This window comes from Bombyx mandarina, chromosome 20 (genome assembly GCF_030267445.1).
Source record: "Bombyx mandarina strain Sakado chromosome 20, ASM3026744v2".
Taxonomy (NCBI): Eukaryota; Metazoa; Arthropoda; class Insecta; order Lepidoptera; family Bombycidae; genus Bombyx; species Bombyx mandarina.
In genome coordinates this window covers 9,227,089-9,254,953 of record NC_143226.1, presented here as the reverse complement: position 1 = coordinate 9,254,953, position 27,865 = coordinate 9,227,089, and the positions used below count along the sequence as shown (strand labels likewise).

Here is a 27,865-nt window from a genome sequence, read left to right as displayed (position 1 = left end):
GCTTGGCTCTGCCCCTGGCATTGCTGAAGTCCATGGGTGACGGTAACCACTCACCATCAGGTGGGCCGTATGCTCGTCTGCCTACAAGGGCAATAAAAAAAAAACTGCGGTTAACTGAAATCTAGGGCCGTTTTTTTATAAATATTACTTAAGTAACAGACACAATTGAAAACCGCCATCTATCTTAGGACATGAGGTTTTAAACTCTCAATCTTATTGTTACGCGGGTAAGATTAATGTCATCTGTCATCGAATAGTTATCTTAGTAACAGAAATCGAGATAATTACTTCAGTGCGCCGCGTAGGACACCGGTGACCTACATTGCAGTCAAAGAGTAAATGTACCGACACCAGCTGGTAACCGGACCAAGATCCCGTGGTACAGTAGTCAAGGTAACTTAATCCTTCTGTTTCTGCTACCAAGTTTGATCCTCCGGTATGAAGGGTATGAGAACCGCTATTCATGTTGAGACTTCCTCCTGAACCTTCAATTGAAGCGGTGTCGTGTCGTTTTTTACTGGTGGTAGGACTTGTTGTGAGTCCGCGCGGGTAGGTACCACCGCCCTGCCTATTTCTACCGTGAAGCAGTAATGCGTTTCGGTTTGAAGGGTGGGGCAGCCGTTGTAACTATACTGAGATCTTAGAACTTATATCTCAAGGTGGGTGGCGCATTTACGTTGTAGATGTCCATGGGCTCCAATAACCACTTCACACCAGGTGGGCTGTGAGCTCGTCCACCCATCAAAGCCACCCAATAAAAAAAATTAAGAAAAAAATTAAAGGACCCTAAACTCAACCACGATTTAGCTATTATAACTGACCCGGCAGACTTCGTAGTTCCTCAATCGATAAATAAAAGACCTCTAAGTTTTTGTATAAAATAAAGGAATCCGTCCGACGGGGGACACATCAAAGGAAAAACAAAATTGTTATTTTTATTTAATTCCGAGCATTTTCATATTTATCTACCTTTTAAACCTTCTCTGTACTTCCACAAATAATTCAAGACCAAAATTAGCCAAATCGGTCCAGCCGTTCTCGAGTTTTAGCGAGACTAACGAACAGCAATTCATTTTTATATACCTATAGGTATATATAGATAGATTGACAACAAAGAGAATTTGAAAATAAAAACTCAACAATTGTTCTATTCAAGTTCCGAACAACAAGATTCGAACAATCACTATACGCAGCAAAATCGACCGATCGGTGGGTAAATCTTAACCTTCGTCATCATTTCTTGCATCCTGGTGACTCCGATGTGGTATGAAAACCAACAAAATCCCGCTCTCTATATATTAATACGTGAAGGAATAACTTGGTATGCCTTTTTAACGAAAATTTCGCGGACGGAGGAGTATGAAATTTCCCACGCTTAAAGAGAATATAGAGAAGGAGTGCTGAATGTTAACATTTTTTTAAATGATGCCTAAAAAATACAATAAATCAATAAAAAAAACATTACACACACTACCATGTATTTGACGCACACACGCATACATACTATTGATTACCAAACTTTTGTTCTTGACGTCTGTGGTCAAATTGAGAATAGATTAAATAATGTTTGTCTTTATTAATATTTTTCTATAGTGTAGTCTTGGCGAAATTTGTGATTATATAAGTATAATAATCTTTGAAAATAGAATCATAATTAAACAAAATAAAATCCCGCCAAAAAGTCCGTGAGTCCGTTTCGATTAAGCTTATAACTTCAAATAACTACTGTACTATACTGTAAGTAACTATACTGAGACCTTAGAACTTATATCTCAAGATGGATGGCGCATTTACGTTGTTACGTTAGCAATAAAAAAAATATAATAATAATAATAGTTATAGTCTAATTTCGACTACCGGGCGACCACTAATATTAATATAAATAGGACAATCGTAAATAAATCACCAAACAATCGAACGAAACCAAAGCCAATTTAAACTAAACCAGTCATAAAACCCAACCTCCACTATCATCACAACCCATTAAATAATTTAATAATGACTATAAACATGATTCAAAATGAGTCGACTGCATTTTCAATTAACGCAGAGCCTGTCGTAGCCACTCAGTCAACGCCACTAATTGAATTGTCAATGAATTGACAGCGATGCGGTCTCCTAATGACTTCCTTCGTACCTATTTGTATTGTTGTATAGTTCTCAAATAAATTGCATTAATTTCTATATAAAATGCAATTACTTTAATCGGTTCAATTAAAACTTACGTACGTATGTGTATGTAAAGAAAAACATTTAAAATTCTTTAGTTAAAAAAATTTTTTTTCCAAGTCTGATTCATTCACCTGTCTTCCTTTCCTTCCATTTTTTTTATTGCTTAGATGGGTGGACGAGCTCACAGCCCACCTGGTGTTAAGTGGTTACTAGAGCCCATAGACATCTACAACGTAAATGCGCCACACACCTTTAGATATAAGTTCCAAGGTCTCAGTATAGTTACAACGTCTGCCCCGCCCTTCAAACCGAAACGCATTACTGCTTTACTGCAGAAATAGGCGGGGTGGTGGTGCCTACCCGTGCGGACTCACAAGAGGTGGACACGGCTAAAATTTCAAGTTTTAGGTCCAGCGTCTTTTCGTATTCGCTGTCAGGAAAAGTAATTATATATTAATAGTGGCCCGTCCATGATGACAGTCGAATAGATTCGTCCAATGAATGTTTAATTGACACGATTTCTCGAATTCTCTACGGAAATTTCTAATTCGCAGGCCTTGACCTTTGGCATTGCATTGATGAATCAATCAATATGATAGAACAAAATAATCATGTGTTTATTATTATACTAGCGGCCCGCTCCGGCTCCGCTCGGGTCTTTAGCAAAAATTTCAACGATATTTGACGTTGTTTTATTTTTTTAAATAAAATAATACTTATTGTGGCATAACTATGTGTCCTACAAAGTCGTAGTACATTATCTTTTTCTATCATCAATAATTTTCGCAAGCCACGCAATGTAAAGAATATTTTAGGTAATTTTTTTACACCTTTAGTTACATTATTGGAGTTTTAGTAAGGATTCCTAATTTTTTTCAAAAAAGGTTATAGCCTGTGTCACTCGGGAATAGTGTACCTTTCAAACAGTGAAAGAATTTTTCAAATCGGTTCATTAGTTTCAAAGCCTATTCAATACAAACAAACAAACAAATCTTTCCTCTTTATAATATTAGTATAGATTAGTATAGATAAATACAATTTTTGTCTAATACAAATTTATTTCGAGACAATTCTTAAAGTAATTTTTCTATTTCAGGAATTGGCCGCCTCTACTCCGACTCAACGCAACTGGCGCGGCATCCTCATAGCACTGCTTGTGATCGCCGCCGTCCTTGGTCTCATCGTCTTCAGTATAGTACTCCTAACGCCGGCAGGAGACGGGGGCAGGATTAAGGGGAGGCGTCCGACCCTACAAGATGTACTGGCTGAGCATTACAAGCCTTTTAATGGAACTTGGTTAACAGGTAAGCAAGCAAAAAATCGCAAAGTAACATAAAGAAAACGAGGGGTCGCAGACTTCTCGCTATGACCCAATTTTAATTATATCACAGGTTTTTTTTTTCATTGCGTAAATAGATAAATCCCGTGTTATTATAAATAGTTAACGGAGCCCATATATGTATGTACATCACAATGCCACCACCCAGCTTCAGGTTGAAACTTCAATCATATTACGACTGTAAAACCTTTCAAATCACCCTCAGACACAGCCCACTGAGTTTCTCGCCGGATCTTCTCAGTGGGTCGCGTTTCCGATCCGGTGGTAGATTCTGCGAAGCACGGCTCTTGCTAGGGTTCGTGTTAGCAACGTCGTCAGGTTTGAGCCCCGTGAGCTCACCTACTAGTTAAGGTTACGCTGAAATAGCCTCTCAAGGCTATTAGGTAGGAATTAAAAACAAAAAACTTTCAAATCAGAACACATCGCAGCAGGAAAATGTTTTCTTCCATTGTGCGCACAATTATGCAATTTTTGTTAAAAATTTTGCAATTTTTATTTTTATTACACTACATGAATTGAAGACATGAGTGGATGAAGGGGATATGATAGAATTTGTCATTTTGAGAAAACGGGCAACAATCTTTTGTTACTTCAGCGGTAGGCAGTGGCTTGGCTTTGCCCCTGGCATTGCTAAAGTCCATGGGCGACGGTAACCACTCACCATCAGGTGGGTCGTCTGCCTACAACGCAATAAAAAAAAATTGTACTTTTTCTTCGAACTCCGGCAGCCAGAGAGATCTTACGAGATTCAACTTCATCATGAAACGTACGGAACCCCTAAATTCAATACAGATAATAAATAATATTCTCGTTTTAAGAACTTTTTAAAAATGTGAATTATCAATTAACCTATCAACTTTCAAAGCTTCGATTCCATTTATTCGTGACAAAAGGTATCACACTACGAAACTATCCTAAAATTAAACAATTTCCAGTTACTAAACTAAGGACGACGTAAATAGAATTAAACGCACCATTATCAATTTACTTGTACTTAATGGAACTTAAAAGCGAAACCGTCGGTTCATTTTCCAGTCAACGATGACATTTTGTTGACAGCCAAATTAAGAAATCTTAGAGACGCAAAGGCATGACATTCTGAATACGCTGTTGACGAGAGATCGAGAATTGAAGAGCGGCCATTGTTAAGCAAACCTCACTCACAATGGGGCATGCGTTTTTTAAAGACAGGAGGAGTTTATTTGAGAATAATCGTTATACGAATAATCGTACGAGGATACGCTTATTTTTTTTCTGCTGTTCAGTTTTTGAACGTCAAAACCACATGACACTTTCGTCCGCCATGACACTTTTTCTCTTTCAAATCCTACCAAGAGCAACGCAACAATTTTATATTCCTCTTATATTAAGTATTTAATTTATCATATAAAGCAGGGGTTCGCAAACTTATTTTGTCTACTGCCCACTTTGAGACTAAATTCATTTTGAGCGCCCCCATTTGTCATCTACTGAAAAACCACTATAGCGATAGGTCAGTTAAGAGTAAGAGTCTTAAATGACATTACAATTCGCCTCTCAAGCCTCTAGACAATGCCCACATTATTTTTCTGGGTCTCTTACCGCCCCCCTTTAGCGCCTACAAGGGGACGTTATCGCCCACTTTGGGAAAGACTGATATAAAGGTAAAATAAATATCTCAAAACAATAAATTGAGTCCACGCTCAATTACCACAACGCAATATCTGCAGAAGACGATCTCAGGAATTGATTACCAGAGATATCTAAAGGTAAATGCCACCACGTTCCTTAAAACATGGGCCTTAAAGTCTCAAATCGCAGAATGCTCCAGTACATCGTTCAGTCACTTTCTATAGCAGGTACACCAAGAAATGAGGATTAACACAACTTGCTATTTTAGGCTGGAACCGCTACCCCATCACGCTTATCTTAATTGAGTGCTGAGGTCACAACCTTCTCAGTAAAAGATGCTACTTCCGGAAACATGAGGTCGAACAAAATGTGGTCCGTGAGCTCGTTGAGATCCAATAGTAAAAGACATATTTGGTAGTGAAAACCATGATGATGCTATAACTATAGGCAGATGGTGGGGAGCAGTGATATATCACGAAATCATTGTCATCCTCAACAGCCCCCAATCGTGGACCGGTAATATGCGTCACTCACAAGGACATACTGGTACCTCAATCTCTAGGACCTGCTGACTGAGAGACCCTGTGGTCGCTACGCTGCGCCTTTAAAGCGTCCGGGGTTTTTAGTCGGTTCAACTCAGACTCTTTTACTGGTGGTAGGACCTCTTGTGAGTCCGCACCACCCTACCAATTTCAGCCGTAAAGTAATGCGTTTCGGTTTGCAGGGTGGGGCAGCCGTTGTAACTATATTTGAGACCTTAGAACCTATTCCTCAAGGTGGGTGGCGCATTTACGTTGTAGATGTCTATGGTTTCGGTAACCACCTCACATCAGGTGAGCTGTGAGATCGTCCACCCATCTAAGCTTTAAAAAAATTTAAAAAAAACATGCATGCTTTTATATTTTTTGTTGATTTGCTTTTATTTAATGCGTGTTGAGATTGACTGCTATTAGAGTTACAATTGATTTATGCTCTACTGTTTGTGTTAGGAATCATTAAACAGATAAATAAATATATGACTTCCAAAAAAACTATTTTTGAATTTCGTTTGAAGAAAAAAATATATAAATAATTTTGTTAAGGCGATTTGAGAAGACTTCTAAACTATAGGCAGTGAGTCAACTGGCATTACTTAAGTACATGAGCATCGATGAGCATTAATGATCCTTAAATAAGCCTACAAAGACTAGAAAGAAACATAAACAGTCGAAGAAACGTTCAATATCATTATGTGTCTCGTCGTGTTTCGATAAAGCGTATATAAATAATATTGTTATTCTATTGTGGATTGTTTATTTTATATACATCGAACTACCCACAGAGCTTCGAACGAACACAAGACAAATGTTTGTGGCCGCGTGACAAGGGTGCCTTGTTCAACACTAATCTGATTTTTTTCTGTGTACTTTCATCAAAAATTTATCAGATATTTTATCCAACTACGAAAAATTCAAAGAGGGCTTACCAGTGTTTGCGCATATGAAGGACGGATCTGTTCTATTTAATGTTGCCTATGAACAAAGGGTCTCACTGTCCAACTTTTTTTTTTATTGCTTAGATGCGTGGACGAGCTCACAGCCCACCTGGTGTTAAGTGGTTACTGGAGCCCATAGACATCTACAAAGTAGACATATTGTAGTAGACGTATTGACCCCCAGTTGCATTTTTTGAGGTATATCTCTCTCTTTGCACGCAGACGAGCTTACGGTCCACCTGATGGTAAGCGGTTACCGTCGCTCATTGACGTCAGCAATGCCAGGGGCAGAGCCAAGCCGCTGCCTGCAGACATAATTGTACCGAGAAGCAGTCATGCGCTCCGATTCCAAGAGTGGAAGAGCTATCTCTGTAGACCTGGGAACAGTTTCATAACAGTTTTACTGGTGGTAGGACCTCTTGTAAGTCCGCGCGGGTAGGTTCCACCACCCTGCCTATTTTTGCCGTGAAGCAGTAATGCGTTTCGGTTTGAAGGGTGGGGCAGCTGTTTAACTATACTTGAGACCTTAAAACTGATATGTCAAGGTGGTTGGCGCATTTACGTCGTAGATGTCTATGGGCTCCAGTAACCACTTAACAGCAGGTGGGCTGTGAGCTCGTCCACCCATATTAGCAATAAAAAAAAAATTAAGATGTCGGGTTCACTGTCTTCAGTGTCTATAGCTCGCGACTTTATGCTAGTCCACAATTCCCTAAACTTCAATACCGTTATACGGAGTATCTCCAACATGATCATAAGTTTTGACATTTGAAGAAGAATTTTAAACTACTGGTTTGAGTTTTTGATCAACTTAGTAATAGGGCATTGTATAAACGAGCTATTTTGGAAACAGCTTAGCGAATTCTTTATGTTATAAGTTTTTGTTAAAACTGTAATCGAATATGACTACAATTTCGCCTACAGTCATGTTGTTCAGACGTAATTTAACTTGGACGGTTTAATCTCGCAATTTTTTACTGTCATTATCTTATTTTTTAATGTCCTTGTAGGCAGGCATTACTGGGGGTAGGACCTCTTGTTAGTCCGCGCGGGTGGGTACCACCGCCCTATCTATTTCTGCCGTGAAGCAGTAATGCGTTTCGGTCTGAAGGGTAGGGCAGCCGTTGTAACTATACTGAGACCTTAGAACTTATATCTCAAGGTGGGTGGCGCATTTACGTTGTAGGTGTCTATGGGCTTCGGTAACCACTTAAGACCAGGTGGGCTGTGAGCTCGTCCAACCATCTAAGAAAAAAAAAAGGCAGTCGAGCATACGGCCCACCTGATGGTGAGTGTTACCGTCGCCCATGAACCTCAGCAATACCAGGGGCAAAGCCAACCTGCCTTCGGTCCGACGTTGCGAATACTTTACAGCTTTTGTGTCATTAATGACTATTACGAGATTAAAGCCGTAAAAGTAGTTTTAATAATCTCCACGAATCGCGTCAAACCATGCAAATACTACTTACTACATTAGCATAGACAATAAACATTTATAAAATAGAAATCATATTAGGTCACATGCAGTATTCCGGGAATTTTCGAAAATAACCAATAAAAATTCCTTTTCATATTGCTTTATTGAAAATCGACAGAGCTTCACTGGTTCGGAAAATTGTTCTGCACGTTACGGAAAAATCGTGTTGTCACGTTTGTTTGTCACGCGGTCCTCGTGCGGCGGACCGCAGGCTAGAAAGTGGCCACATACCATTTTTTTTCCTAGCTTAGATTGGTGGATGACCTCACAGCCCACCTAGTTGTTAAGTGGATACTGGAGCCCATAGATATCTACGACGTAAATGCGGCCACCTACTTTATAAATAAATAATAATAAATAAATAAATAATAAATATTTACTAACAGTCACGCCACGTTAACTGGTCCCGTGATAAGTTCGTAAAGAACTTGTGTTACAGGTACCAGATAACGGATATAAATGTAAGATTTTTATTATACACATACACATATTTAATATACATCCATAACCCTGGAAAAGACATTTATATTTAATTTTATCATACAAATATCTGCCCTTGGCGGGATTCGAACCCGCGACCCCCTTGTGTAGTGACCATGTCACTTACCACTACACCAGACGGCCGTTGACTTTGAGATATAAGTTCTAAGGTCTCAAGTATAGTTATAAGGTCTCAAGTATAGTTAGTAAGTATAGTTACGAGCGCACAAGCTCCTTCACCCATATAACAATAAAAAAAAAATTAAAAAAATTCAGGAGCTATCTCGCTTGGTCACTTTGGCCAATTAAACTGGTGGATAATTGACCTACTACAATTGAACGAGGATTAAATAAAAAGTCTTCATCCCGGGTCTTTACCAGGCCTTTGCTTTGCACAGGAATATGGCAGGCATTCATAAATAATGACCTCCAACTTCAGCCTCGCTTTCGATATAACATTTATTCCAATCCCTTTAATAATTCAGAAAGTATCTTCATCGTGTCTACTTTAAATTACGACCAATGATGCTAAATGTCAAGTACAGAGCACATAAAAGGTCATGCAATCAATGAACCAGACGTGACGTTTAATTTTTCTTCATAGCGTATTTAGGACTGTTCGACTCCTGAGACACACTTTTTTTTTATTGCTTAGATGGGTAAACGTGCTCACAGCCTACCTAGTGTTAAGTTGTTATTGGAGCCCATAGACATCTACGACGCAAATGCGCCACCCACCTTGAGGTATAAGCTCTAAGGTCTCAGTATAGTTACAACGGCTGCCTCATCCTTCAAACCGAAGCGCATTACTGCTTCACGGCAGAAATAGGCAGGGCGGTATTACCTACCCGTGCGGACTCACAAGAGGTCCTACCACCAGTAAAAAAAGATTTCTAGACACCACACAACTTAAGAACGCTTTGTCTCTCTGTACCTGCTAAAATTACTACTGGGACGTCCAATCACAGATGAGAGTAATTAAAAGCAACTAATCCTCCATTATCTATTGGACATCCCATTTGTCAATCGATAGTCAGCAATAAATACCTACTAATATATTTCGATTCTGTTTTATTGCTTACTCTATGAGATCTACTTAGCTTTTATAGCCAGCAGTTAAATATAAAAATAAAATGACATTGGAGGGTGGCTTATTTAAATTAAACCTGACCTTTAACAGGGTATTTTGGATCAATTTTCAATGGTCTGGTTTCGGTTAACATACTTGCTGTATCTTAATAGTATTGAGCGTATGATCTCATGGTACAGCCACTCTTGGAATTCGTCAAACCGAAATGAGTCGTAAATTTGTAATGATATTCTTAAGGCCAATTCCTCCTCCTCCTCGCGTCGTTTTCCTCATTACTGAGGGTCGAGACTCCCCCGCTGCATCAGTTTCTCCCGTACGATTTCTCTCCATCTGCTGCGATCCTTTGCTTCATGAAGGGCATTGTGGAAATTGATGCTTAGAGAAGATCGTATTTGGTCCGACCATCTCGTGGGACTGCGTCCTCTGGGACGTTTGCCATCTACCTTTCCTGTCACCATCAGCTGTTCAATTCTGTTAGGCCAATTACGGACTCACAAACACAGGATTGATATGTTTTATTGCTCATCTGCGTGGATGAGCTGACTGGCCACTTGATGTTAAGTGATTACAAAAGCCCATAGACATCAAGAATGTAAATGCGCTATCCACTTTGAAATATGAGTTCTAAGGTCTCAACTATATTACAACGGCTGCCCCACCCTTCAAACCGAAACGCATTACTGCTTCACGGCAAAATAGGTAGGGTGGTAGTACCTACCCAAGCAACCTGTAAAAGTGGTTGTGTGCCTATGGCCTAGTTCGCACGTCGAACTCTTCGTCGATGAGTTTTACTACCCACTTGATGTTCATTACAGGAGCCCATAGACATCAATAATGTAAACCACCCACCTTGTAACATGAGTTCTAAGTCTTAGTTTTATAATACACCGGTTGCCTCACCCTGCAGGATTCGAACATCGCCACAGTCGCATCGGTCGCTACGGATAAATCGGGTATCTCATCCTTTAGGCCACAACGCACATACATACGCCACAATACATAGCACAGTTCAGTACTTAGCTCCGCTGACTTTGCCCTGATCGTCATTTCAGATCCTACCGATCTATTAACGGTGATTTTAGGTACCTCAAACCCCGGTCATCGTCCTCGCCGAACCTGTCGCTTGCGATGAAGGGCTTGACGAGTAAATTAACCGATAGACCCAGCCCTATGAGTTTCTCGCCGGATCTTCTCAGTGGGTCGCGTTTCCGATCCGGTGGTAGATTCTACGAAGCACTGCTCTTGCTAGGGCCAGTGTTAGCAACGTCTCCTGGTTTGAGTCCCGAGAGCTCACCTACACGTGAGGGTTACGCTGTCATAGCCTCTCAAGGATATGTCCAAGGAAGGATATCAGCTTATGTAGGGAAAAAAACGTACTAACCATTCCAATTTTAAAAACACAATGGAACCAGCCCATCCGTCATATATAATAGGCATATACATAAAAACGAATGCCAGGGTGGTGGCTTTATTTACTCTTGAAATTACAGTTGCTGTTGGCATATTTTATCATAGTACCATCGATGTAAGAGAAGTGACACACGAGCAATTTAAAGAAATTGTTATATTGCATGTTTACGATAGTGATGTCTGGCGGAGAACATTCAGGCTTCACTGGTGGACTAGGGTAATAAAAGAGTATACACTCTAACTCTTGTTATTACCTACACAAGTCAGACATCTTAGAAGCGACTGAATTATAAATTTTATCGGGGAAATAAAACATTCCCGGGGACTCGGTCGTAAGTAAGGCTTATGTTGAATAATTTCGTTTATACTTTCGACTTTTACGTTAATAGAAATAGTTTTTTGTAGTAACGAAAATGTTATTTATCTACACATATTATATTAGGACTAGAGGTCCCGCAGTAGTCGAAATTCGACTATAATTAGTTGGAATTGTAAGTTTGTACACTATTATGATTGTATTTTATCACAAATTTCGCCAAGGCTACTCTATAAAAAAATATTAATAAAGACAAACAATATTTAATCTATTCTCAATTTGACTACAGACGTCAAGAACAAAAGTTTGACAATAAATAGTATGCATGCGTGTGTGCGTCTAATACATGGTATGTAGTGTGTGTAATGTTTTCTTTATCGATTTAATGTACCTTTTATGCATTCTTTAAAAAAAATATTAGCATTGTGCACTTCTTCTCTATATCTATACTAATATTATAAAGAGGAAAGATTTTTTTGATTGTTTGTTTCGAATAGGCTCCGAAACTACTGGACCGATTTGAAAAATTCTTTTTCCATTAGAAGCTGACATTGTCCCTGATGAACATAGGCTACTTTTTTTTATTTATTTTTTTGGTTTCACGTGTGTTTTAATGTTTCCGAAGCGAAGCGAGGGCGGGTCGCTATTCTCTATAAGTGTGTGAAATTTCATACTCCTCCGTCCGCGCAATTTTCGTAAAAAGGGATACAAAGTTTTTGCTTCACATATTAATATATAGATACGACCTTATTCACAGATTCCTGCTCTAAATAGGAGTGGTATGTTGGTAATTTTTGCTTCTTTCGATGATGTATCATCCGCATCCTACGTTAAGGGCGGTCAATGAACAACGCAATAGAGATTACAATGTTACCAACCGGGAAATATGACAAAGTTCTTGATTATTTTCTTATAGCTTTGATTGGTGGACGAGTTCACGGCCCGCTAAGTAGTAACTGGAGCCCATAGAGATCTACAATGTAAATGCGCCACCCACCTTGAGATATGAGTTCTAAGACCTCAGTATAATTACAACGGCTGCCCCGGAAACGCATTACTGCTTCACGGCAGAAATAGGCAGGGCGGTGATACCTACCCGCGCGGACTCACAACATGTCATACCACCAGTAAATTTTCCCATGCGCGCTCTGCTTACTACTAGGTATTCGTTGGAGCGATAGGCGGGGCACTTGTGATTTAAATCGAGTCATCACGTAAACTCCCCAGTTGTTGAACAAGCCGGGTCTTATCCCTGGATGAGACAGAGCTCCCCGGGCAGATAGGGGTCACGTGAGCGCCCGCTGAGCGCACGTTTCGTAATACTCTAGTGCAGTGATTCTCAACCTTTTTGTTTGTTGCGGCCCATATTTAACGATTTCAAAATTTGGCGGCACACAAAAAAAAACGATAAAAATTATTTACTTACGAAATAAACTAAAATATACTATAATTTTTTTTTTGTGGATTTAAATATATATTCATGTTTAAAATATTTTTCTTTTAAAATGACATAATTTAATAATATTAACATTATTATATATTCGCAAAATTTGGCGGCACACTTTTGAAATATGGCGGCACACAAAAGTGCCGCGGAACAGTGGTTGAGAATCACTGCTCTAGTGTATTCAGGTAGCAAACAAAGCAATTTGCTGCTGAAGCCAGATTTTTATATACACGTTGCATTTACACAAGACCCGGTAATCACTCAACATATCGAGGGCTACAAGGCTACTTAGTTCGACATGATTAATATATCTTATATCTTTAAACGAGCTATTTTGTATATAAATATGTATATAGTTTCTGCTTACGTTTGGGATTTCTTTGAATTCGCGCCTTCACAGCTTTTATCACTGCTGGAGTCCTAACAGACCGAGGGCGACCACTTCTTGACCTGTCATCTACACTAGAGTCTTCATTGTATCGTTTGATGGTACGATAAACGAATCTTTTGGTTATATTAAAATTTTTCAGTATGTTAAAAATTTGAATTGGTGCGTAACCGCAACATCATCATCATCATCATCATCATCAGCCTTTATCTGCCCACTGCTGGACATGGGCCTTCCCCAATGCCTTCCACATAATGCGGTCCTCCGCCTTCCGCATCCAACGACTTCCCGCCGTGCGCACTAAGTCGTCAGTCCACCAACCGCAACGATGCAACGCAATAACTGCAACACGGTCTTCTTTAAGCGTCCACTCCATATTTAAAAATGAGTAAAACTCTAAAAGTATACATTTTTATTTTCATGAACAATTCGAAATTCGAATTCAATAAACTTTTTTGTGGCCAGCATTCTAAAAGAAAAGTTTTTACTGTGTGACAATACTTATGACCTGACTAGTTATATTATTATTATAAACTTATTATTTTTTATATTATTATTATAAACTTATTTTTTTTTTTTATTGAAAGAAAATAACAAATAATATAATATAATATCAATATGTAATTCGTATTTAAATATATATGTTGACACAAGTCAGGGATGTCTGAGCGGTAGTTTCCGTCATCACTCGTATTTGGTTGAACTCAGTTTAGTCAATAAAACTTTTGAATAATAATTATTGAAACTCAACACACACAACTTTCACAATGACAGGATAAACCGACAGTTTCATTGCACATACCGACAGACCGACTGACTGACTGACTGACTGTCTGTCAGAGACTCACTGACTGAGACGGACGGAATGACTGTCTGACTCGGAATGCCACGACTCTGTCCACGTACCGCCATTTTATACTGTGGCGTTACGGAGTCTACCCTTCATTTTGTGATATTTATCAAAACAACATTTCATCATTTAAAATAATAATCAAACCACCGTCTTAATATTACTAAAAGTCGTTAACCACGACATATATAATTTCCAAAAAACACAAGTTATCAAAAAAAAAAAAACCTAGCGAAGCGGTCATCCTCTAGTATTATTTAAGCGACATTTTTACAACTTTACAGGAGAGCTTTTTAAAATTTAAAATATGAAAAAATAACATAACAAAAAAACTTCTTCGAGTATTTGAATGGAATAAGCTTAATTGCAGTTCAATTAAAAACATGAAACGATAATATACTAATATTATAAAGAGGAAAGATTTGTTTGTTTGTTTGTTTGTTTGTATTGAATAGTCTCCGAAACTACTGAACCGATTCGAAAAATTTTTTTCACTGTTTGGAAGCTACACTATTCCCGAGTGACATAGGCTAAAATCTTTTTTGAAAAAAATTTTGGATCCTTAATGTAACCCAAGGTGTAAAAAAAATTACCTAAAATATTCTTTACATTGCGTGCCCTGCGAAAATTATTGATGATAGAATAAAATAAAGTACTACGACTTTGTAGAACACATTATTATTTACAAAAAGTGTCGCAACAGCATATGTGTAACTATTATAGTTAAGCCGCAATAAGCGTTCATTTATATAAAAAAATAAAACAATGTCAAATATCGTTGAAATTTTTGTTAAAGACTCGAGCGAAGCCGGAGCGGGCCGCTGGTACCAAATAAAACGCCCATTTAATTGCAAAGATAAATGTCGCGTATTAAGAGAAATGTCGCTTAAGCCAATTAGCCTTTCACCTCGCGATATGGTGCGCCGTGAAATTTTACTGGCTTCTGTGAACCCGCTTGGGTAGTGACCATCACACTACCTATTTCTGCCGCCTAGCAGCAACGGGTTTCTCGTTTGAAGGTTAATCACCCATAGACATGATCACCCGTCCATGCAATATCTATATATTAATACGTGAAGCAAAAACTTTGTATCCCTTTTTACGAAAATTGCGCGGACGGAGGAGTATGAAATTTCCCACACTTATAGAGAATATAGAGAAGAAGTGCACAATGCTAATATTTTTTTTTAAATAATGTATAAAAGATACAATAAAGAAAACATTACACACACTACAGACCATGTATTTGACGCACACACGCATGCATACTATTTATTGTCAAACTTTTGTTCTTGACGTCTGTTGTCAAATTGAGAATTGATTAAATATTGTTTGTCTTTGTTAATATTTTTATAGTGTAGTCTTGGCGAAATCTGTGATTATAGAAGTATAAAATACAATCAAAATAGTGTACAAACTTACAATTCCAATTAATTATAGTCGAATTTCGACTACTGCGGGACATCTAGTCCATATTATTATATATAAAAATGAATTGCTGTTCGTTAGTCTCACTAAAACTCGAGAAGGGCTGGAGCGATTTAGCTAATTTTGGTCTTGAATTATTTGTGGAAGTCCAGAGAAGGTTTAAAAGGTAGATAAATATGAAATTGCTCGGAATTAAATAAAAATAACAATTTTGTTTTTCCTTTGATGTGTCCCCCGTCAGACGGATTCCTTTTGTTTGTTTTAAGTTTATTTTATACAAAAGTTTATGTCTTTTATTTATCAATTGAGGCACTACAACGTCTGCCGGGTCAGCTAGTTAAAAAAAAAAACTCATCTTTTCATCGTAGCTAATAAAAGTTGAAATGATATACTGAAAACGGTTTCCAAGGAATAAAAATTGCCGCGATAATTAGCGAATTTATAAATTCCTCAGCTAACTCGAATGTCACAGAGTGCTAATTGACTTGAGCGTCAAGTGACACTGCAGTTGAATTAAAGATACGATGAAAAGGGGTGATTATCGTTCTGCGCCCAGATTTGTATAATATTTGGGGGGTTATTTAATAATTTCTAATTTAGTACTACGATCCAGTCAATTTATCAGCTGGTCTGTGAGCCGTTGAGATCGCAAAGGGTAAAGCACACTTTTTTTCTTTTCTTTTTATTACTTAGATGGGTGGACGAGCTCAAAGCCCACCTGATGTTAAGTGGTTCCTGGAGCCCATAGACATTTACAACGTAAATGCGCCACCCACCTTGAGATATAAGTTCTAAGGTCTCAGTATAGTTACAACGGCTGCCCCACCCTTCAAACCGAAACGCATTACAGCTTCACGGCAAAAATAGGCGGAGTGGTGGTACCTACCCGCGCGGACTCACAAGAGGTCATATCACCAGTAATTACGCAAATGCTATTCCACCACCAAATGTTATTACACCAGTAATGTTATTCCTTCACTGTGGAAGTCAATCGTGAACATTTCCTGAGTACGTATTTCATTAGAAAAATTTGTACCCGCGTTAAGCCACGACAACTTCATTCTTTAATGGGTTTTTAAAGTTTCGATAACTCAATATTAATAAGGCTATGAAAAATAGTTTAATCTTACATTAGATAAGCCTATATTGCGTCATAGCTCTTTCTTTACTTTGAACCCAGGAAGCGGCTAATACGTAGGCGTAGGTTTAATACGTGAAGAGGCATTTGTTTTAATAGGACATCTTACATATATGTATATTGATATTTTTCCTACGCTAACTGAAAATGAAGTTAGGGCATCCTCATGGGACAGGGATGTTTAGGCTTTTTTTGGCAATGGAATTACGGATGCGTGTTATACCTCATTTCAAAGTTAAGTTGTTAAAAGGTACTCAGACCTACACAATCCTCAAATCCGGCCCTGCTAAGCTACAATTTCACTTAGAGCTCCTACACTGAGACTCATTAAAACGCCAGTTGCTTTTTTAATTACAAAGCCGCGAGAGAGCGTTCGTATCTTTTGAAATCAGACTAAAATTAATTAACTATTCCTAATTAAGTTTAAATGATTTGAATTTGTCTTGTCTTTTGTGTTTGACTGTACATGTAATTATGTTAGGGAATGATACGGAGAAGTCTGGCTAAAGATGAACTTCCAAGGAAATTTATCTTTCTTTTGTTTTCAAAGTATTTTAGTTTTCGTGTTAAATCAAATTAATTCAAAAGGTAGGGACACAAGTCATATATAAATTAATTTTAAGCTAGAATCTCAGAAGACGAGATATTGTATTATCTATACTAATATACTAGCTGACCCGGCAAACGTTGTTTTGCCATATATGCGCCATCTATTGATTACTTACTCAACCCAGTCGAAAGGTATCGACATCTGTTAGAATCATTTGGAGTTAACAGATAATTGTGACTGTCAAATAATAACAGACAAATAATTAGCAATAAATTAAAATTGCGACTATAATTTGAGATTTAAACTATCCTATCTCTCAAGTTGGATCGAACTGCACATGGTGTGCGAATTTTATTATAATCGGTTAAGTGGTTTAGGAGTCCATTGAGGACAAACATTGTGACACGAGATTTATATATATTAAGATAAATCTACAGTGGTTTTTACGGATGTTCCGTTATAACTGCTGAATTATGCATCCGATTGACTTGAAACTTGGTATCCATGTAGAAAATACATGTATTTAATGGATAGGCTAATATTTATATGAGTATTGGACTCCCTACACTAGTTGCGGGGGCGTTAACGATGAGAATCTTCGTGGCGATGAGAAATAATAATGCTAATTTTAAATGCCCAGCGAAGCGGAAGGGTACAGTTTTTTATAAAGACAGTTTAGTGGTGTTATAATGTTTATCTTTTAAATAAGCTGCGACCAGGCAACGTTTTCGCAATAACACCTTTCTCCCTACCTGTGCGCTGCTAGCCTCAGAGGTTATTCCAGCTACGTGCGGGTGGGTAAGTCAAGTCAGTGCGCCATTTTGAGAAGGCGGCACGACATGAGAACCCTCTCATCGTAGCCGCTGGAAATTACATACCTGACCCAGTAGACCGAATGGTAAACCGTCGACGTCGCCCAAAGCACGTCATTACGGATCCTCCTGATCCATTAACGGTGCTTTTAGGCACCACAAGCACCGGTCACCGTCCTCGCCGAACCCGTCGCTTGCGACGAAGGGCTCGCCGAGCGAACTAACCCATAGACACAGCCTACTGAGTTTCTCGGCGGATCTTCTCAGTGAGTCGCGTTTCCGATCCGGTGGTAGATTCTGCGAAGCACTGCTCTTGCTAGGGTCAGTGTTAGCAACTCTCCGGTTGAGCTCCTCGAGCTCACCTACAAACGTTAGGGCGAAGCTGAAATAGCCTCTCAAGGCTATCAGCACAGGTAGGTAAAAAAAAAAAAGTCAACTCACGGCCTCAATCTGAGAGAATTTGCTAACATTAGCCCTAGCAAGGGCAGTGCTACGCAGAATATACCGCCGAATCGGAATCGCGACCGAGAAGATCCGGCGAGAAACTCAGTGGGCTGTGTCTATTTGTAAGGAACACCAACCTTTTTTTTTATTGCTTAGATGGGTGGACGAGCTCACAGCCCACCTGGTGTTAAGTGGTTACTGGAGCCCACACACATCTACATGGATGCTCGGCGACGACGAGTCGTCGAAGGCGATGCTCAACTTCTCAAGGAGGCGGCGGGGCGCGTGAGAGACGCAAGAGAGCCTTGGCTCTTTAAGTGTTTCGAGTCCACCTCACATGTCGGTCTGGGGACCAGCGAAGGGAGCCTGAGAAGACGACGTGCAAGCTGCTCTGCACGCGTTTTACGCAAGAACATCCGGGTGACAGAAAGCCGGCTATTCTCGACCCACGCTAGTTCTGACCCAGCGGGGTATTCCGTAGGATAACCCATTCTAACCAGCGCCATCTAGGCGGGCTCCAGATAGCCTGCCGACTGAGAGGGCTGGTGGTCGTGGTGCCAACGACCGCCGGTCCGGCGTCCCGAGGAGGAGGGGTGACGGGAGAGATGTACTCCGCCCTAAGCGCTTCGCTTCCCCTCTTTGCCTTTTCATGAGGTTTTAGTCGGTTCGTCTCCGACATGCTCCGCCATCCACAGTGGAGGGCGGGAGTCCGGCGATTTCCTCCTGACCAAAAAAAAAAGCTTGATAGCTAAGATATAAGTAAACTCCCGACTCGCCTGATATTGAGCGAGCTCCAGAACATAAGATTGAAATTTAAACTAGAACGGCTTCGCGGCACGTACAAGCATGATGGCGGTATCAACCCGTACTGGCCTGCAAACTATCCTACCAATCCTAACGTCCTGACGAAGTGAATTAAGTTTATGAAGCGAACGGCAGCCACACTCAGCTGTTATGTCGTAACTTTCTCCCGTTTGCTAAATTAACTTGTGTATCCTAATGCCCTCGACCGCGGAACCCGGGAAAATTGCGGACCACCAGCTTAAACTTCCCAAGTATCTCAATATTAAATATACTAATGCATCCGGCAACAAGTTTAGTTATTTACGGAATTTTAGAGAATCACGTCAAATTTGTATTTTTTTTTATTTATTGCTTAGATGGGTGGAAGAGCTCATAGCCCACCTGTTGTTAAGTGGTTACTGGAGCCCATAGAAATCTACAACGTAAATGCTGCCACCCACCTTGAGATATAAGTTCAAGGTCTCAGTATCATCATCATCATCTTAGGCCTTACAGCCCAGGGTGGGCCTTAGCCTGGTCCAGTATGTCTCTCCAGACTGCTCTGTTCAGGGCTTTCTCCTTCCAGTTCTTGACGCCGATATTTTTGAGGTCGCGCTCCACGCTATCCAACCATCGGAGTCCAAACTCCGATTGTGGCAGACCCAAGTCTGCCACGACTTCTGCGGCCCTCTGGTTTGCCATAGAGCAATTGTCTCGGCATTCTGGTACTCTCCATTCGAACCACATGTCCTGCCAAGGTCTCAGTATAGTTACTAATTAATTGCCAAGGTCTCAGTATAGTTACTAAATAATTGCCAAGGTCTCAGTATAGTTACTAAATAATTGCCAAGGTCTCAGTATAGTTACTAATTAATTCACCAATTTCTTTCTATTCGTGGTCGACAAAAGACGTTTTATACGATGATTAAAATAATGACATTTTGTTGATTTTTATTAAACTTAAATAACAAATCTTTCTAATCTATAAATTAAATCAGCTCAGTTAATATGTCAAGGTCTTCAGCAACTTCTGCATAATTGAAGTTTGCAATTGAATATGCAATTTCGAAAAGGGCACATGTCGCATATTTTGTCAAATACGTTTTTTCACGTACATGTAGTTTTGAGGCTTACCTAAACCCATTTTATAATAATTCCAGTAATTTTCAATTGCTAATTAACACTAAAATATATCTCAAAAGTTAATATTTGAAATTTTACACTGCTTTAGAAAATAATCAGTTTTTTTTGTTCATTTGCTGAACATTTTACATTTTCAGAGATGTGCCCTTTTCTAAATTGCATATTCAATTAAATCTCGTCGAATTTAAAAGGTCACCGCTTAGTGCTCTCGCTTCACACACGTGCCGGGATCCCCAAATAATTGGCCACGTGACCCAGTTGGACACTCCAATATCGGTTGTTTGCCATCATCTTGGCCCGCCTCCAACCAAGTTTAACCAATTGCTATGCCGTATTCAATCGAATTAGATGTGTATTATTGCCAAGAATAAACGCTTGGATAACATTAAGTTCAATCATTGTACTGGATTCCACTGCAGGTGACTTTGAATTACATGAGGTGAAGACTCAAGTTCATTGGTTTGCAAACCGGGTCAGAAACAGCCGTTAAAACAACTTAATAAAAAAAATTGATTCTGCTATTTAAAACTTACCCACTTCTGTCCTATTTGCTAGCTAAGAGTCGGTAAGAACTATCAGATACACGTCGTTACGGATCCATCAGATCCAATAACCTTTGCATTAGACGCCTTCAGCTCTAGCACTAGGAGCAGGCTTAGGGACCCCGGTAACCGTACTCGTCGAACTCGGCAAAGAGCTCGACGTGCAACCTAACCCATGCATCAGCTCGCTGAGTTTCTCGCCGGATCTTCTCAGTGGGTCGCGATTCCGATCCGGTAGTATATTCATTCGCGAAGCAGTTGCTCTTGAGTTGTTAGGTCCCTTCGGAGGCGCTCGGACAGCTGTTAGCAAATCCCACTTCTCCTGGCTGAGCCTATGCTCGCCCACCTGTCCTGGTCAAACGGGAAAGGCCTCCAAGCCACCAATAATCCTTCAATCATAAAAAAACTATCTTCAGAATAAGTTTAGAGCTAGCAAAAATTATTTTTGGAACCATTGAAGGAATTAAATATATTGATTTTTAGGTTATTATTAAAGGAATTCCATTTATTTCCAAACATTTACGCAAAATATTATCTTAATAACCTAAAAGTACATATTATTAACCGCAACACGCTTCGTCAGATTATAGAAACAGAGTTATCAGCAACAAGCTTCGTCAAATAGTACAATACTTACTTTCAGCTACAAGCTAAAGAAATTGTGGAGTAATGACAACACAAAAGGGTAATTATGTTCGTACTTTTTCCTTTTTTTTTAATAGTCGGGTGATCAACCTCACTACCCACCTAGTATTAAGTAGCTACCGGAAACCATAGATATCACTACTTGATTACCGCCAGCCTTAAGAGATGCGATGTGAGGCTATTCAACCCTTCAAACCTGAACGCATGAAGGTTTGGCGGCAGAAATAAACAGGATTCTAGTACTAACCCGTGCGTGTTCACAGTACACGCTACAACCATTAAGTTCATCGCACATTAATGGGTCAATTCGTGAGGTAATATGCTGAGTATACATAGCGTACTAACTGGTGGTAAGACCTCTTGTGAGTCCGCACGGGTAGGTACAACCGCCCTGCCTATTTCTGCCGTGAAGCAGTAATGCGTATTGGTTTCGTGGGTGGGGCAGCCATTGTAAGTATACGGAGACCTTAGAACTTATATCTCAAGTTGGGTGGCGCATTTACGTTATAGATGTCTATGGGCTCCAGTAACCACTTAACACCAGGTGGGCTGTGAGCTCTTCCACCCATCTAAGCAATAAAAAAAATAAAAATACAAGGCCGTGTCCTATATAACTCATTTGAAGATTACTGTCAGCGTGTTTGTATCGATAACCCTTTGTGGAACGTCAGTCCGACATAACGGAGCGTGCGAGATCGTGAGCAATCCCGTTAGTGTAATGCGATAGTGTTGTATTGCAAACGAGCGCTTTTGTCTGCGTGGACGAGCTCACAGCCCACCTGGTGTTAAGTGGTTACTGGAGCCCATATACAACTAAAACTACAACGTAAATGCGCCACTCATCTTAAGATATAAGTTCTAAGATCTCAGTATAGTTACAACGGCTGCCCCACCCTTCAAACCGAAACGCATTACTGCTACACGACAGAAATAACCAGGGCGGTGGTACCTACCCGCGCGGGCCCACAAGAGGTCCTACCACCAGTTCAATTAAACACAGACTCTAACGGACCACATGCGGACATGCCTCGTGTTTGGAAACGAAGCTAAGGAAACAGCAGTAACTAGAGAAATAAGAATTCGGCTTACAATAACAACACACAAAAAATCTCTGATTTTTAAAAGACAATTTTGGTATGCTATCAGTACGTACTGTTATACGGAATTGAAAAAATATCTTTTTAAAAAAGATTTTATTGACGAAATGAATATATAAAGATTTCACGACGATAAATGACGGCAACCGTGCCGTGTGGAATTAGGAATAGGACTGACTAGGGAGGGGATTGTTCTTTAATAAAGGATCATAAGTGCTAATGCTATTCGGGAAAGGTGGTGATGAAAGCAAAGCTAGGAACCAGAGGGTATCATAACAGTACGTAGTATTCAGCAACTTGGCTGTGGCCCTGGCGTTATTGATGTCCATAAGCGACGATAAGCACTCACCACCATCATGATCATCTGTCTGCAAAGACCACAGAACAGTCGATCTTAAATCAATTACTCATTGAAATCTAAAATGTGACTTTTTATATTTTTAATGCAATTAGATGTTGAGTGAACCACTCGTTCGCTAACTATCTAGTGAATATAAGATCTAATTTAAAGATTAATCAAAGTACAATGATTGAACCCCTTCACAAATCGATCCAGCGATTAGCATATCCTTACAATACTTATTAATTCCTTTCAAAATTAAAATCACCGGAGCAACTATAAAAACGCTCTTGTTAAAAACGCAGCGTGTAGCACGCTCGTTCACACCGCCCACGGCTTAAGGCACTCCCCTGCAATCCATTTACGTAAATACCGTCGCAGTCTTGACCTACATTCAAATGTTCACTTTTATCTCAATGTAACAGAATACACAAGAAAGATTTGTCATTTATAAAAAAAAAAGTGTGGTGTCGTGGGACATCGGATAGGAAAGAACAAAGTTCCTTATTATAAAAATATTAATTTTAAGTTCTATTCGAGGTATAAAGAAAATAATTATTCGGGTATACATTTTTTATCATGATTTTTATTGATAAAAAAAATAAAAAAACCACTTTACAAAGTTATCAACTTTATTTTATTCACAATGATTTATAAATAATATATTAAAAAAATATATTATTTTTTGTACGTTATTACAAAGTTAAGTCATACACTGTGTTCATTACTAATAAAAATCTTACGTTACGGACGTTTTTTCCCGTTTAGGGTACCCCTCCGCATCATCCCATAAGGAGCATCGTTCCGAAAAATATTGTTAATTTCTAGAAGGAGCATTCCTGGCAAGGCCTTCGTTCGCTCACCTGTCCTGGTGAAACTGAAAAGGCCTCCTGGTCACCAGTAAACCATCAATCATAAAAAAATAAAGTGCACATGTTTCATCTGATTTTAAGGGGAATAACAGTTGCATCATGAATTTCGCCATCTTTCGACCTTGAGACCAACCCTTCGGATCACCCTGAAGACACCCGGTCATAAAAAATGTTATCCTTAATTTCGTCTCTCAAGGTGTGCGGATTAATTCACACTGAAAACTGTAAACTCCGCCCGGTACAAAGTGGGCCGCATGCCCTTCTCTCCATAATCACACAAACAAAATGGAAGAACATTTCTTACCCCACGTACTCCAGCAATAGTCGTGAGTAACAACAGGGACGTGTAGCGAAGAGACTTCGTTTAACAGTTATTGCACCGTTCACGGGACAATTAAAGCTAACTGCTTACTTTAACTCGCTCGGATTGTTATAGACTTTTACGTCTTTTTATAGCTTAGTCTTAATGAAATTGTCACCAGTGCTATTCAACCCACAGTGGAGATATTCTTTTTAATATTAGCCATCGCCTACTTTTACCTTTTAGCCTATTTTAGTTGCACTAACTTTAAGCCGTTTAATATAATTTTAAACTTTATACGCGTCGACAAAAAGTGCTACGCAGAAAATCTAAGCCAAAGCGACTTGCTGATAGATATAAACCATTAATACAACACGCTATCTATCTTTCGTGTCTACGGCATATAATTTGGTCTCTCAAAGGGTTTATTCAACATGAAACCAAGATGTATATTTCTTTAGATTAAGCACCGAAGCGTCACATTGTGGATTCCACCGTTCGCCATTAGTAGCGTTATTCAAAACTCTCGAATGTCTTATTGTGATGCGTCAGTATCAAGCCGTGGAAGCTAACGGGTTCATTTCATACGCACAAGCTATGCTGTATGGATTTTCATGACATAAGTTAGAAGTCGTCGTGGCCTAAAGGATAAGACGTCCGGTGCATTCCTATATAGCGATGCAACGGTGTTCGAAGCCCGCAGGCGGGTACAAATTTTTCTAATGAAATACGTACATAACAATTGTTCACGATTGACTTTCACGGTGAAGGAATAACATCGTGTAATAAAAATCAAACCCGCAAAATTATAATTTGCGTAATTACTGGTGGTAGGACCTCTTGTGAGTCCGCACGGGTGGGTGCCACCGCCCCGCCTGTTTCTGTTAGTTCGTCCACTTATCTATGCAATAAAAATAAAAAAATGTATTATTTGCTAAATTGGCTAAAATTTGTCATTTTTACGTTCATATAAATCATCATTTGAAAATCATGGATCGTTTGTAAAAATTCGTAAAAGTAAAGATCCTCTGATCGTAGTGTAAATTCATTTTGACGCTTCGTAGGCCCGACCCGCGAAATGCCCTCCATCAATTCGAACAGAGGTTCGTTCGCAACCCACTGTAAGTCACCTTCTAAGCGCACGCTTGGGAAACGTCCGCTTTTACACTGTTCAAATTATAATAGCTAGTGGTCTCGCAGTAATTACTAGAAATTATAATTTTGAATATTAATATTGGTTCTATTGTCATATATTATTATACTTCTTTAATCACAGATTTCGCCAGAACTACACTATAGATATCTTGTTCGACTACCGAACTTTTTTTTATTGCTTTGATGGGTGGACGGGCTCACGGCCCACCGTAATATGCCGACGTGAATGCCGCCACCCACCTTCAGATATAAGTTCTAAGTCTCACTTTTTACAGTACAACGGCTGCCCCACCCTTCAAACCGAAACACATTACTGCTTTCACGGTAGAAACAGGCAGGGTGGTGGTACCACATTGACACCACATTCACTATTCACTGAACTTCATACTTGACGAAAACATGTAAATGTATTATTGTATAGCAGCTGTCCACGCGGATGCATCGCTCACTCAAGTAGGAGAGAGACAGATGTCGAACGCTGCCGAACGCGGAGGCCGATTGTGCCTCTTTGTCGCTCGTTGCGCGCTCTCGCTTGCACTTCAAGCCTTAAATGGAACGCCTCAGAGCGAGGTAACGCCGCATGAGTCATGTTTTTTCGTGCATGCAGCCGGCTCCATCGAATTATAAGACGTTGTCACGTCAAAACAAAATCAAAATATAATTATACAAAAGATCGTGCCAAAATTGCACAGTAAAATCATAATTCACTATTAACATCGTAGGTACATAAAACAGATTCGCTTACGTTCGTCCCGTCCTGTCCCATCATATTTGCCGTTAGATATTACACATCAGTGCAACAGACAGCTGTTCTAAGGGATCAAAACGTAATATCTATGTACTAAGTCCGAACGGCTACCATTCAACAGGGTTGGTATTTTAAAATATATTTTTAAAACTGCTAGTTAAACTTATAAGCATTCGTTCTTTCATCGATATGATAGTAAATCTGACAAAGTAAAGGTAAAGTTAAAGTGAGGAAGTTTAAATTTAATATTGAAACCTAGCTAAAAGGCGTTAAAGGTCAATTTGAAATCGGGATATCTGACAACCCTAGCGTCCTCGGTTTAGGTACTGGCGGTGCTCACACAAGGATTAAGATATCAGTATAATGACTGAATATAAACGTCCCTTGGGGTTGGTATTTTGTTTTTAATAAAACAAGCTGTTAGTGCAGGGTTTGTTTACACGCTAAACAAAATTTTATGTACTTTTTATGTCGTCTTATGATTAAATGTTGCTTCATAAATGTAGTTATGGCTAACACTAATAATAATTAATAAAGCCGCAGTTGACGCATTAACATGTACTCGTTTGAAGAGCGGGTGGTCGAGAATAAGTCAACCTATTTTTCAATTTAAACTTCTTATTAATGTTACTAGCTGACCCGGCAGACTTCGTAGTGCCTCTATCGATAAATAAAAGACCGACGGGGGACACATCAAAGGAAAAACAAAATTGTTATTTTTATTTAATTCCGAGCATTTTCATATTTATCTACCTTTTAAACCTTCTCTGGACTTTCACAAATAATTCAAGACCGAAAGTAGCCAAATCTGTTCAGCCGTTCTCGAGTTTTAGCGAGACTAACGAATAGCAATTCATTTTTATATATAGAGATAATTTGAATTTATTTTTAGTAATTCGTTTTGAATTCGATTTATTGTTGAGCAAATATATTTTATTCGATAATTAAACAATCTTTATGCCACAGAAAGTGAATTTAAAGAATATTTAAAGAAATCTAGACAGGAGTTAGTACAATGCTGCTGTGATGATTTCCAAATTATGTCGCAAGATAATTAGTGGCATTTACTTTCCGGGTACCCGTAATTCGGGAACGACTTAACTGAATGAGATCGTTCATGCACCGTACCTTTGTATTTTAAAAAGCTATTTTTATCACTGAAATTCTTTTGTAATTTAACCTAACGAGAAAAACACAAAGACTCCACTATAAATTCTAAATTAGTGTTCAAAATATAAATCACAGAACTTCGACAGACTTAATTAATTCCAAGCAAAACTTTATGCACGTTTTGAAAAACACTTGAATCCTTAAAGTTTACCGAGTTTTCCGGCTGCAACGCCCTCAATAACCAGCTAAATTAACACGAATACTTTCGTAGAACTTTGGAAAATTTTCCAATCTCAACTCATAAGTTATTCGTAGCGATGCAACCGACAAATTAACATCCGGTGTGACCGCGCCACATCTGCCGTACCCCGGAAACGGGGCCATATTGCCTTGGCACATAAAATGGCGGACTTTGACACTCTGTAACAAAATGGCGGGGCGAGGCGCTGTTTATTATCTCATTAGGTTTATGTTTGAAGGTGTGGATGTAATTTTCGTTTTTTCGTAACAATTCATGTAAGAGTCGTGGCTTAGTATTTATTAATCTCGAATATAGGACGTAAAGTTTAAAAAAGTTATTACATAGTATTAAAAAGAACTGAGACTATACAGCAACATTTTAGATTGTAGTTGTAGTCGTTATTCATATTATTTTATATATTCAAGTATAGATTGTCATGTATATTTGATAGTATTATTCAGG

At 39.1% G+C, this 27,865-nt stretch overlaps 1 protein-coding gene across 5 annotated transcripts in view; it reads left to right on the top strand.

The window, feature by feature from the left end:
* LOC114250841 (inactive dipeptidyl peptidase 10) overlaps nucleotides 1-27,865 on the top strand; it is a 369,807-nt gene that overhangs the window by 308,540 nt on the left and 33,402 nt on the right. For all 5 annotated transcript variants that reach the window (XM_089735706.1, XM_089735705.1, XM_089735704.1 and 2 more), the window contains one exon: nucleotides 3,269-3,476. In XM_089735706.1, the coding sequence (XP_089591832.1) occupies nucleotides 3,269-3,476 (208 nt within the window). The remainder of the gene's footprint in view (nucleotides 1-3,268; nucleotides 3,477-27,865) is intronic.